General features: G+C 51.6%; 1 protein-coding gene across 2 annotated transcripts; it reads left to right on the top strand.

The window, feature by feature from the left end:
• Positions 1-1,125: 1,125 nt before the first annotated feature.
• On the top strand, positions 1,126-3,700 carry Ankrd33 (ankyrin repeat domain 33). 2 transcript variants are annotated; one of them, XM_032890953.1, is made up of 4 exons: positions 1,126-1,290; positions 1,524-1,653; positions 1,807-1,947; positions 3,030-3,700. In XM_032890953.1, exons 1-4 carry the CDS (start codon positions 1,126-1,128, stop codon positions 3,698-3,700), a joined length of 1,107 nt encoding a protein of 368 aa, XP_032746844.1. The 2 variants fall into 2 exon arrangements, with proteins under 2 accessions (XP_032746844.1, XP_032746845.1); XM_032890954.1 differs by lacking the exon at positions 1,126-1,290 and adding an exon at positions 2,521-2,555 and having other exon boundaries at positions 1,533-1,653; positions 1,807-1,949; positions 3,007-3,700.
• Positions 3,701-13,695: the final 9,995 nt, after the last annotated feature.

The following is a 13,695-nucleotide window of genomic DNA, read 5'->3' as shown; positions in this document are numbered from 1 at the left end:
GTTCAAGTTACCAATCTTAAAAATGACTATACAAAAGTCTTATTACTTTAATACATCATTTAAATATCCCATATTTTACTTACGACTTCAGATCTAATCCATTAAAGTTAATACATCATAATCTTCTTTTTAAATTTTATTTTAATAATTTAGTAATTTATGTTTACAGTCATTTTGCCAGTGCCTATGTCTGTGCACCATGGGAGTGCAGTACCGGCAGAGACCAGAAGGGGGCATCAGATCCTCTGGCACTGGAGTTACAGACAGTTGTGAGGTGCCCGGTGGGTGCTGGGAACTAAACCACAGTCTTTTGGAAGAGCAAGCCAGCGCTCTTAACTTCTGGGCTGTCTCTCCAGATGCCTGAAAACTCTTCATGTTTTGATTTCTTTGGGTAAACTCTGGAGCCCACCTTCCCAGAGCCCCTTCCCCAAATCTGCTCCTTTGAAGTAGAAGGGATCTCAGGCTTCCCTTGCAAGGTCACATCTAAATACCGCTGACTTCCCGCTATGAAGCGGAGAAAGATCCGCCCAGAGAGACCCACTCCGCTCTGGGCCTGGAGAAGCTGCCACCAGCCAAGTCTAGCAGGATCTTAGGGCGGGGATTGGGCAATGGCAGGTAATACAGCCATCCCTCCGGGCCCCCAATCCCTTCCTAACCGGCTTGACCCGGCTCAGCCCCAAGGTGTTGATGGCAGCTTTCTGCAGACACAGCCATCTGTCACCTGCCTTTTTTTTCCTGGTGACAGCTACCCCACAGAAGGACTAGAGTGATTTTTGAGGTGTGGGGGTGTGCTGAGCCATAGGCTGGCCCCCTGCCATGGTGGTCTTTTGGAGACCCTAGAGTCCCAGGTAAGGTTGGGGGAGGGGAAACGGTAACCCCTGTCATGAGCTTCCTTTGGGACCTGACCTACATACAGTAAGATGCTTTGACTGCCTGTCTTGGGTCTAGGCAGAAGTGAGACACCCACCGGGGTGAAGGGTTTCCCTGGGGAGCTGGTGCAGCTGTGGGGACATAGCCAACCAGGATTGCAAGAGGAACTGGTCCTTGGTGTTCTGTCACAGCTGCCTGCTGAATGAAAAGGGCTGCAGGCAGAGGAGCCACTGTCGCCCCTGGAGCGGACTGGACATGACTGAGGCACCGCCGTGTCCCGGCGGCAAGACCCCAAGTCCTGGATGCGGTTTGAAGACGCTGTACTGGGCATGTGTCCACAATGACCTCGCTGAGCTCCAAGCCAGGCTGGACGTCGGGGTGTCTCCAGAGGAGGCCTCCCAAGTGGACGGCAACGGGAGGGTGAGATGCCCCAGGGCTCACCGGAGTAGCAGAGGATAGCTCAGGCTTCACACGTAGCATCCTGGTCCGGTTCCCCATCGTCCCAGAGTTGTCCCCACTCTTTAGATGGGTGGAGACAGTCTTCACAGGGGTTTGGACAGGCCCTGGGGAAGTGCGGATTTAGGGAACAAAGTGGGGGGGGGTCCTAAGGAGAGCTTAGTGGAAAGTGGAGGTCTAAGCTGCTCTGTCCCCAGACAGGCCTCATGGTCGCATGCTACCATGGCTTTGGTTCCATTGTGGCTCTGCTCAGTGGCTGTCCTTTCCTGGACGTGAACCAGCAGGACAAAGACGGGAACACAGCCCTCATGCTGGCGGCTCAAGCAGGTGTGAGACCCCATCCCACAGCAACCCCACCTTCACCCCCAACTCCACCCCACCCCCACTGCTGCAGCCCCAAATCTTGCACAGGAGTCTCCCCCACCAGGCTTCAGCATTCCCTTACCTTGGGAAACTAGCTTTGTGGTCCTGTCTCTGCAGGTCATGTGCCTCTGGTGACTCTCCTGCTCAACTACTTTGCTGGCCTGGACCTGGAACGCAGGGATCAGCGGGGACTGACAGCTCTGATGAAGGCTGCCATTCGGGACCGCTCTGAGTGCGTGGTTGCACTCCTTATGGCAGGTGTGCTGTGGCAGGTGTGCTGTGGCAGGTGTGGTATGACAGGTGTGCTATGGCAGGTGTGTTGTGTCAAGTTGGTATGACAGGTGTGCTATGGCAGGTGTGCTGTGGCAGGTGTGCTGTGGCAGGTGTACTATAGCAGGTGTGCTATGGCAGGTGTTGTATGGCAGGTGTGCTATGGCAGGTGTTGTATGGCAAGTGTACTTACAGCAAGTGTGCAGTTGCACCTTCTCCACTACCACCCCACCAGATACATTCACTTGCAGCCAGAGAGGTGGGAATGAAATATGAATGGAGGACAACTTATTGGAGGAAGGCCATGCTCCCATCCTCTCACAGTCTACTAGTGCAGCTAGGCAAAGCTGTTTATGGAAGTCCCAGCAAAGAGTGCAGACATAAGATGGGGAAAGTTTGGGTTGAGGTGATAAGAGTTCTAGTCCCAGTCTTGCCTCTGCCTGAGATCCAGGTGGAGAAATACAACCACAGCACTATGAAGGCTGATGAGTGGGGCATCCGTGAGGACTGACTCTAACTCTTAGGCAGTGTTCAGTTGCAACTGGAGCTTTGTGTGCAGAGGGCTGCTCTGTGTGTGGACTTGTGGAGCCCTCATTATTCCCTGAGGTGGCTGATCTCTGGTGCCCTCTGCTGGTCTCTCTGAGAGATCTCTGCCCCTAGCCTTCCCTTCCCAACCTCAGTAGATTTAGCAGGAAAGTAAGAGACAAGGGCGTGAGCATGAAGAAACAAAGTGTGTGTGTGTGTGTGTGTGTGTGTGTGTGTGTGTGTGTGTGTGTGTGTGTGTGTGTGTTTGTGGTGGGGAAGAACAGGACCCTGACCCCAAGCAGCTGCAGCTTGAGCATCCTACGCTCCGCTCTGCTCAGCCAGCTCTGTGAGCCTGTTGGAGACCCCGTGGGATCACGTGGGCTCACTGCAAGGTTCCCCCAGTCCTGACTTTGGTGCTTCCTGTCTCTTATACAGAAGGCTGCAGCCCTGGGCTTTTGAATCTGGCTTAAATCAGTCCTGCTGCTGAAGAATGTGCCCTTGTACAACCCAAGGCTCGCTAACCAATCACACTGGGTCACTTGCAGGTGCTGACCTGAGCTCCGTGGATCCTGTCCGGGGCAAGACAGCCTTGGAATGGGCCGTTCTAACGGACAGCTTTGACACTGTACGGAAGATCCGGCAGCTGCTGAGGCGGCCCCAGGCAGAGCAGCTCAGCCTGCACTACCAGCCAGAGTGGCCAGCCTTGGCCCAACTTGTGGCCCAGGCCCAGGATCAGGCTGCCCCATCCCTCCTAGAGAGGCTGCAAGCTACTCTGAACCTCTCCTTTGCTCAGTTTCCTCAGGAAGGGGGTGTCCTGGACCACTTGGTGACTGTCACCACCAGCTTGGCCAGTCCCTTCCTGACCACTGCCTGCCACACACTGTGCCCTGACCATCCACCCACGCTGGGCATTCGGGGCAAGTCAGTGCCAGAGCTGTTGGGTACTGCCCCTCCACCTCCTCCAGCACCCCATCCTCCTCAGGAAGTCCCTGTTCCCCAGGCCTTTGCCCCCTACCAGAGCCCTCAGAATATGCTCTCCCAGTGGCTACAGTCCAGGGAGAGCACCAGTCTCAGGTCCCAAGTCCCTAAGATCCTCCTCTCTAAGGCACCTTCCCCTGCTACACAGTACGAGTTGATACTCAGACCTCCAGGGAAGCAAAGTCTGACTCTTCCCATCTGGAGATTCCAGGAGAAGAAGAAGAAGGAGGAAGAATAAGCAGTGAACCACGAGGAGGTAGATTAGGCCAAGCTGGAGGCAAGTAAGACTCATTCCCGTCCGGGGCCTCTTTCTGCATCCCAACCATCTCTGCCAGCGGGAACCTGCTCCCACCAAGTACACAAGGTTGTCCACAGCAGCATCGACGGGAGAGACGGGACCAACCTGGTGTCTGCCGGCAGGGGACTGACTGGCTACAGCGGTTACGGCAGTAATAACCACACACTGTATTCTGTGTAGGATGTCACAAAGCAAGAGAAAGCGAACGGCTCTCACGTGAAACCTACAAGTTGTATCAAGCAAACAGCTGAGGGTAGAGCAGCGTGCACGGCTGCACGGCGTGCCATTCGTCCAAGTGGAAATCTCCCTTGTGCAATCATGCTGTCGACTCATCCTTATCCTCAACTCCTTAGGAGTCAGAATCACATGGGACACAGGCCTCTGGGTGTCCGTAGATGCTTAACTGAGAAAGGGACAGCCGCTTGGATGTGAGGAGGGTCGTCAGCCAACCGGGACCCCAAACAGTGGAAAGAAGGAGGCGGCACAGGCCCTGGCATCTCCTGTCACCCATCTGTAGGTGTGACATGGCCTGCTGCTGCAAGCTTCTGCTGGTGAGGCTCCGCTGACGTCCTGGATGGACCGAGATCACTGCGTGATATTGTGAGTATCCAAAGTGATCTGATTACTTAATAAGTGGCTCGGCAGGACCGATCAAAGACAGGAACTGCTGACAGAACAAGGAATTCCGAAGAGGGCTGCAAATTCAGAGGAAAATAAATTCCCACCTGGCAGTAAAAACCTGAACTTTTTTACTTTTTTTGCCAAATAAGAATAACTTGGGAGCTGGAGAGATGGCTCAGTGGTTAAGAGCACTGACGGCTCTTCCAGAGGTCCTGAGTTCAATTCCCAGCTACCACATGGTGGCTCACGACCATCTGTAATGGGTTCCGATGTCCTCTTCTGGTGTGTCTGACAGCTACAGTGTACGCATATAGATAAAATAAATAAATCTATAAAAAATTAAATTAAAAGCAGTGGTATAATCAATAACATTAACAACATGCTGTTTATCAATCGTCTACAGCTTGACTTTACAAAGGAAGCTTTATAAAGTCCGGGCTTTAATGAGTAGAAAATAGCGTGTTTACTGGATGTAGAACATTGATCTGCACCTCTAGCTATCCAGGAGGCCGAGACAGGAGGGTCACTTGGGCCTATGCATTTGAGACCAGCCTGGGTAACACAGAGACCCTGTCTGAAGAAAAAGGGAGGAAGGGAGAGAGAAAAAATTAAAAAACCCATCCACAGTAAATAGTCTGTCAAGAGAGGTTACCTCCCCTAGGTGACCCATAGGTGGGGTTATCAACCGATGAGCTGAAATAGCTTTGAAGGGGCACTTGGTAACTTTGAAGGGCTGAATTTGAAAGTTTGGTTAGTGGCCTGGAGAGATGGCTCAGTGGTTAAGAGCACTGACTGCTCTTCCAAAGGACTTGAGTTCAATTCCCAGCAACCACATGGTGGCTCACAACCATCTGTAATGGGATCCAATGCCCTCTTCTGGTCTGTCCAAAAGAAAAAAGAAAAAGAAAATTTGGTGGGTTTTTTTTTCCCCCAATATTTTTACTGTAGAAATGTGCTCATATGCTCTTAATATATACATGCATACATTTGACCCTCTCCATGACTTTGCAAACTCTGGCTTTTAAGGAGACCTGGCACAGAAGTTATAAGGAATACCTGGGTGTTGCGGTGAAAATTAAAAAGGAGGGTTTTCTATCAGTTCCCACGAGCTAGATCCACTCGCTCCAGCTGCTACTGTGCCACTCGGTCCGCAAGCCGCCCTCTCCGGGCTGTCTCCCTTTTAGCCGCCCTCTCCACGCGGTCACCTAGGCGGTAGTTACCACACCTGACACACACATACATCTTGTTCTGCGGGCCCTGAGCGTTCTCACTCTGCACAGGCAGCAGAACCAGATCTGCACGCTCCAACTGCCTCTCAGCCGTTTCCTTCATGCACTGTCCTCTTTAGCCCGGTAAAATCAAAGTTCCAGAAACTTGTAATTTAGCAATTAGATTTATATGTTAAATTCTCAATCCATAGCTCATCCTCATGATAAATCCACTGCCAATTGATAAAGATATAAACCGCCCACCTACACAAGATAAAATCGATCTAGTTCACCTAAATCTGAACCATCCTCCTCCATAGACTCCAGCACGATCCCCTCCTTCCTCCCCTATCCCGCCTTACAAAACTTTGTTCCCGCCCCACTCTCTACTGTCCAATCATGTATCGCCTTGACATCAACCTGTACCCAGGTTCCATAGTTGAAACTGACAGACACCAAGCATGGGACCTGGCCACTGGGCATGGTCACCTTAGCACAGCATTAGCCGTACGGTCCTCTCTGGAGCATCCTAGCAAGGAGCAGGTGTTTTCTCCAGAAAAGGGCTGACATTTTGGCCAGGAGTGACAAGGGAAACCTTTCACTGTTTACAAAGAAATATTTGGCTTTAAAAGAAAACATAGCGGAACAAGAAAAGCTCTACAATATGCCTGGGTTCTGCGGCACACGCCTCATCCCAGCAGAGGCAGGCAGAACTGAGTTTGGAGCCAGCCTGGTCTAGAGTGAGTTCCGGCCTCAGCAAGAGCAAGAGCAGCTCTGCACTTCTAGTACAGCTGTGGGTTTGCAGAGAGGTTACTGACGTGCACAGGCAGACCATGGTCACCTTTATCACTGTGTTTATCACAGTGGACGGGCTGCTCCTTACGGTGGGCGACTCAGGTCTACAACCCGTTCACACTCCCCTAGCTTTCACCTCTCCCTTCTCGGTCACAGCCAGATCTCACACCGTACTCCTTGTTGCTGATGAACCAGACAGCTTAGAGTATTTGAATCTCCTCCTCTTCCTCTTCCTTCTCTTCTCCTTCATCCTCTTATTCCTCCTCCTTATCCTCTTTGCCTTCCTCCTCCTCTTCCTCCTCTTCTTCCTTCTCTTCCTCTTCCTCCTCTCCCTCTTCCTCTTCTCCCTCTTCCTCCTCCTCTTTTATGCCTCCTCATCCTCCTTGTCTTCCTCCACCTCCTCCTCTTCCTCCTCCTTTCCTCCCTTTCTTCTTCTCTTCCTCCTCTTTGCCCTCCTCTTCCTCCTCCTCTTCCTTTTCTCCTCCTCTTCCTCTTCTTCCTCCTCTTCCTCCTCCTTTCCTCCTTTTCTTCTTCTCTTCCTCCTCCTCCTCCTCTTTGCCCTCCTCTTCCTCTTCCTCCTCCTCCTTTCCTCCCTTTCTTCTTCTCTTCCTCCTCCTCCTCTTCCTCCTCTTTACCCTCCTCCTTTTTCTCCTCCTCTTTGCCCTCCTCTTCCTCCTCTTCCTTTTTCTCCTCTTCCTCCTCCTCTTCCTTTTCTTCCTCTTCTTCCTCCTCCTCTCCCTCTTCCTCCCCTTCTTCCTCTTTCTCCTCCTCATCCTCCTTGTCTTCCTCCACCTCCTCCTCTTCCTCCTCTTCCTCCTCCTCATTTTCTCTCCTGTCCTAGCTAGGTGTAGGCTGTAGCCCAAGGCTGGTAGACCCTGCTCTATAGCCCAAGGCTGATGTTTTTCTTAGGTCTAGCGTGGAGCTCTGGGTTTGGGGTTTTCAGTCTTAAGGTAGAATAGAGAGGTTGAGTTTCCCATCAGGTAGCCTTGGGTGCTTTCTGGAAACATGACCTGCCATTTGCTGGTGTTCACAAGTTGCTGAGGTATTGCCCAGTACCTTGTGAATTTAACTCTTTCCTCACTCTCTATGCTCCCTAAGGGAGGCTGTTTCAGGAAGCTCACACCCAGCAGGCAGGAGTCACACCCCAGCTCCTGGGAGGCCCAGTGTCAACCTGAACACCAATATCTTGAGTGTCTGCACAGAGAATTTTGTCATTTTAATTATTAATACTTTTTTTTTACAAAAATTATTCTGCTCTCTGAATAAGGACATATATACACGCACACATGCATACATGCACACACTCATGTACACACACATGTACACACATGTACACACACATGCACAGAAATAACTAATAAAATCAGAGTCAGTCTCTCTCACAGTGCTCTGAAGGTGGCCTCCATGGGCTGCAGGCTAATCTGGCTGTTCCCACCTGTGTGATCTGGAAAGAGCTCCTCCTCCTTCTCCTCCTCCTTCTCTCCTCTGTCTCACACCTGAGGGATGGAGACAGACTGATGATGCAGAGAAAGACTTCTGCAAACTGTAAAGTGCGGTCAGGAGGGCAGGTATTAAGGAAGGGTAATACCAACTTGGTAAGGCCCACTTCTGGGCCTCCAGGGTGGAGGAAGGGTCTTTCCCTCCTCATCCAGTACTGAGATCACAGCATGCCACACCAGTCCTGGCAGTGGCCAGGAAAGAAGCTATGTCTACAGCCTAGGAAGGCAATGGTGGCAAAATGCTGTGGCCTAAGAGTTGGCTTGGGACCCTGAGGAAGTCGTTTAACTCTCCTGAACCACCCAGCTCTCCTAGGTAGACAGAAACAAGCTTGGGGACCCAACACATGGCTCAGTGGTTCAGAGGACTGGATGCTTTTCCAGAGGACCGAGGTTCAAGTCCCAGTACCCACATGACAGCTCACAACTGTTCTAGTCCCAGGGGATCTGAGGCTATGATAGCTAAATGACTGGCCCAGTGTCACCAGCTGATAAGAAGAGAGCCAAAGCTCAGGTCCCCGAGACAACAAAACCTGCTTCCCTGCAGCATGTGGCCTCTGCCCACAACAAGGGTTCCTCTTATTCTTGAGCCTGTCCCTTCCACCTGCCCAGGGCTCACCCTAGCATTGTAGGGTCCTGTCTGTCCTATCTGAGCTGGCTCTAGACAGTGATTTCTCCCGGAGTGCCCATCCCCCAGGTGAACAACTGCCTCTGTAGTCCTGACCATCTCCAGGGTAACTGGGCTTTAAGCCTTCCACCAGAAAGGACTCCTTATCCTTACTGATCCCTTAGTTCCAGCCTGCCTGCATCCCTTCATGCTGAGTGGAAAGAGGCCTGCCTTGCCCTGCCTGTGCTCCCTGAAGCTAGCCTCCCCTCTAGCACCCATGTGGCCAGCCTCATCCCAGCCTCTGAGGCTTCCATACTTGGTCCATGTCTGCAAAGGCTAAGAAACTCAGCCTCTTGTCAAGTCAAATATTAGCTCAGTGAGGCCTTGGAGATCTGCAGACCCAAGTTCTATCCCCTCCCCCCCTTCTCCCTCCCTCCCCTTCCTCTCCTCCATTTCTCTCTCTCTCTCTCTCTCTCTCTCTCTCTCCTCCCTCTCTCTCTCTCCTCCCAGATCTGAGGAAAAGACTCCGCCCAGCAGGTGAGAAGCTGACTCCTGCTGAGAGAGACAATGGGTAAGCTTCTGTTTCCCCAGCTTTGCACTGTATTTCGAAGGCCCCTTGTGGTGGTTTGAACATGCTTGGCCCGAGAGTGGCGCGATTAGGAGGTGTGGCCTTGGAGGTGTGGTCTTGTTTGAGGGTGTGTGTCATTGTGGGGGTGGACTTTGAGAGAGATTCCTCCTAACTGCCTGAAAGCCAGTTTTTTCCATTTGCCTGATCTTTTAGGGTCTGTCACCTTTAAGGTTTACCTACCTTTAGAGACGCCCACCCGGCCAGGACACATGCAGTGGTTGGAATCCACTGGCTTCTGCCCTTGTCCTTTGAGGCCATGATTTTCATTGTGGAGAAAGACCCTGGGTCTGAAAGGAGGCCTTGGGGACAAGGCTGGGCCCACTCTCTGGAGCCCTTGGCTCTACCACCACCTACTTCTGGAAAAGGTGGCCGTATGCACACAGGTATGGTCCCACGTAGACGTGCCATCTGCTAGAACCCACAGGGACCTGCATGATCACAGACCTGACATATGACATACTGCATGATCACCTGCCATCGATCGACACACGGGCTCCCAGGTGAACACAGACAAGACATACACACAAGCATAAAGCACACATGCACACCCTTAGCCACACGGGCACACATGCACAACAAGGATGCAGAAAACAGTGCTCCCATGCTCCTGGAGTTCCAGGCCCACTGCCCCTGCTCCTGGAGTTCCAGGCCCACCGCCCCTCCACCTGTGTCTCTAGTACCACACACTATTCTCTTCACTGTCTGTGTGGCTAGGGCTGGAGTTCAGAGTCTATGACCATGTGAAGCCAGAGTTGGGGCACTCAGAGGAAGCCTAGAGCTTGTCCTCACGTCTCCCTGCAGATCCTGGTGGCTTCCTTGACTGTTTTCAGAGCAACGGCTCTGCTGAGGAGAGGAGAGGGGTGAGCAGGCCTGGGTTCAACTCCAGACCTGTAGAGAGGGTGGGAGGGGGGAGGCACAAGAGGACAGAGGCCTATGGTTTGGGGGTTCCTGGAGACAAGGGCTTCCCTGAGGGCCTCCAGTCCTGGGAAAGGCAGAGGCTGGGCAGGAGAAGGGAAGGATTTATGGCATTTCCCCTCCCGCTGGAAACAAAGGCAGATTCCTGTGTCCTGCATGAGCAATCCGGTCCCACCCTCCCGAGTGGCTGGAGTTGAAGGAAATCCCGCTGGCCTCTGGCCTCACCCAGGCATTGGCCCCTCTTTCAAACAAATCTCTCTCCTAGTCTGAGCCATTTCTAGTCTTGAATCCCAGAGACCCTCTCCTTCCCACTAGCGATGGCTACCTTAGGCCTCCACTCCCCACCCCCAGTCTCTTCCAGAAAGCAAGATTCCCTTCACAGCACCGCTCAGCCCTTACTAGTTAGCCTGGCCCTCCCTCAGTCAAGAGGCCCAGTTTTTCACTGGAGGGAGGAAAAGTCTAGATGCCTCTGGAAGGCTCTGTGCTGTCCACAGTGCTCCGCGAGACCCTGGACACGGCACGGGAAGGATGGAGGTAGGAAGAAGACAGGATTCGCCCCAGTGACTTGACACATCTTCCACACCGACAGCAAGTTACCGTTCTAGGGAAGGGGTGGGTGCCACTGTCATCAATAAGTACATCATCGAAAGCTCCTGTCTAACACTAATAGGAACTGCGGGGTTTGGCTATGTTAGTTAAATTTACGAAGCGAGAGTCTGATCATGGGGCCGGGGAGAAGGCTACTTAGGAAAAGTGTTAACTTCGACAGCGTGAGGACCTGGGTTCAGAACCCCAGCATTCACGTGAAGAGCCAGGTATGTTGCTTTGTACCTGTAGTCTCAGCACCAGGCACACCAGGGTCCCCGAGGCTCTCTGGCTGGTCACCCTAGCCACATTGTGATCTCCAAGTTTGGTGAGAGACTTTGCCTCAAATTAAAAGAATAAACAAAGAAAATAATAATAATAATGTAAAGAAGCGATTAAAGACTACACCCCCTATCACCCCCTGACTTCTACATGCACAGGTCCACACATGTGCATATACATGTGAACATGTACACACATACATACAGACTACACCCCATACCAACCTCTGACTTCTACATGCACAGGCCCACACATGTGCACATACACATGAATGTGTATACACACATATATACAGACTACACCCCATATCAACCTCTGACTTCTACATGCACAGGCCCACACATGTGCACATACATGTGAACATGTACACACACACATATACAGACTACACCCCATACCAACCTCTGACTTCCACATGCACAGGCCCACACATGTGCACATACATATGAACATGTACACACACACATATACAGACTACACCCCATACCAACCTCTGACTTCCACATGCACAGGCCCACACATGTGCATATACACAAGAACAAGTACACACACACATACAGACTATACCCCATATCAACCTCTGACTACATGCACACGCCCACACATGTACACACACACACACACACACACACACACACACACACACACACACACACGTATCAATCAATAACTAGATATAACAAGGGCCTCATGCGTGCCTGCAAACTGGGCTTTAGGCAGGTCCCCTACCACTGAGCTCTATCCTTGGGCCTTTGAAAAGACTTTTTGTTTATCTTTAAATTTCTATTACATCTTTATATATTTTGTGTGCACATGTATGTGTGTGGGCACTCATGTGGCAGTCAGGGGACAATTTGTGGGAGGTGGTTCTCTCCTTCCACCATGTGGATGCCACCACGGGACCACTGTGGGTCCCAGGGTTCGGACTCGGGTGGACAGGCTTGGGGGTGGGGCCATCTTCTCCACTCCATTTACTTGCTTTTTGGAAACATGATCTTAAGTAGCTCGGGCTGGTCTCAAACTCACTACATAATCAAGGATAAGTCTGAACTTGTTATACTCCTGCCTCTGCCTCCCAAGTGCTGGGGTTATAAGTATGTGTCACCATACCCGGCTGTTCTTAAAGTTCTGAGATAGAGCCTTGGGTTGCAGAGATGGCTTATCAAGTAAAGATGCCTCTAGACCCATGACCTGAGTTTAATCCCCAGGACCCAGGAAGGAGAGAACCAACTCCCACAAGTTGTCCTCTGACCTCCGAGTGCATACCTTGGATCACTTCCAGCTGTCCCAACTTGCAAGCTGGGCTCTTTCCACTTACTGTCCTCTCCTGCGGTCAGGCTGGCTGGTGAACATTCACGGCTCTGGAAGCACATGAGGAAGGATAACCTGGAGCTCAATGCCCTACCTGTGAGCAAGCAAGGTTAGACCAGTTTCCCAAGAGCCACCACACTTCATGTCCATACACCCCTATGACACCACATGGGCACCTTCTAAACTCCATGCACTTCATCCCGATGTGCCATCCCTTCCTCGAGGGCCCCGACTTGACATGAGTGGCCTTGACTGTTCAGGGTGGGTAAGGAATGGACAGCCCTTCCAAGGGAGTCCTGAGGAGGAAAAGCCCTTGGTGGTCCAACTCTAGGGATGTGTACTGTCTGCCAGCCTCTTCTCGAGGATCAGGGTTACTCTCTGGCTTCTGGGATCTTCCAAACCTAGACATAGCCAAGGTTAGAGAGACAGGGTCTGGGACTAATAAGAATGTCACACAGGTTGGGAGGAAACTCCAGGGTTTTCCAGCTCACACCCTTCATTGTACAGAGAAGGAAATTGAGGGAGGAAGAGGTGACCCAGGCCTGGAACCTAACTCTGTGACCCACGTGGTTAACCTTTTCAAGACACTGGTGTTTTCTGCCTGGCACTAGTGACACCCGTCCCTTCAGGACTCTGTTCAGTCCTCCACACTGAGGACCTCTCCTGTGTTTAATAGCCAGATAGCTGAAATCTGCAGATATGTGTTCCTCGTCTTCCCTAAAGGAAACCCACAACTCTACTCCGTTATCTACCTTGTCTTTCTAGTTTGAAAAGCCAGACCTTGCACATGCCGGGGAAGTGTAAGACCACTTAGCCGCTCCTCTTCCATTGCAGAGAAGCAAACCCCAGCTCATTTCCCTGCTTCTCTCCTGCTTTACTTTTCTCCCCATTTACCCTGGTGCAGAAATGGGGTACCTACTTTGTAGGGCCTGGTGCAAAACAAAAATTACGTGTCCTGGGTCCAAATGCCATTAAGAATACTATGAAGAAGTTCATGATGGCGGTGGCAGGGCATCAACTCAAGCACAGGGCTCTGAACAGCTGTGCATGCTTGGCCTCCGTCTCTCTAAGAGTTGAGGCCTGAACCAGGCTTGGGCAAGCACCCGGGATCCTAGCTCTAGGGAGGTGGCAACAGCAAGATCTAATGCTCACAGCCACCCTAAGACTTTAGGGACCGCTCTCAAAAACAAAACAAAACAAACGCAGCGCACTGTGGAGAACTGAATGCTGGTCCTGAGAGCTCATCGCCAGCCTCCGCATCAAACCATTGCCACCTGCCTCTAGAGAGAGCCTCCTTGAGGTTCTTCACGCTAACTTCTGAGGATCTGCAGACCTCTGCTTCAGACCCTGCTGGGAAGCCTTCTGCATCCCTGGATCTAGATCAGAATTCTCTGGGCCTGTTTCATCTTTTTCTGTCCTCACTGAATATAGGCAACAGCTGGGCCCTGTAAGCAACTAATTCTTGTAGACTTGGACACAGTCTGTAA

This window comes from Rattus rattus, chromosome 1, assembly GCF_011064425.1.
Source record: "Rattus rattus isolate New Zealand chromosome 1, Rrattus_CSIRO_v1, whole genome shotgun sequence".
NCBI lineage: Eukaryota > Metazoa > Chordata > Mammalia > Rodentia > Muridae > Rattus > Rattus rattus.
This window is presented reverse-complemented; position numbering and strand designations above follow the sequence as displayed.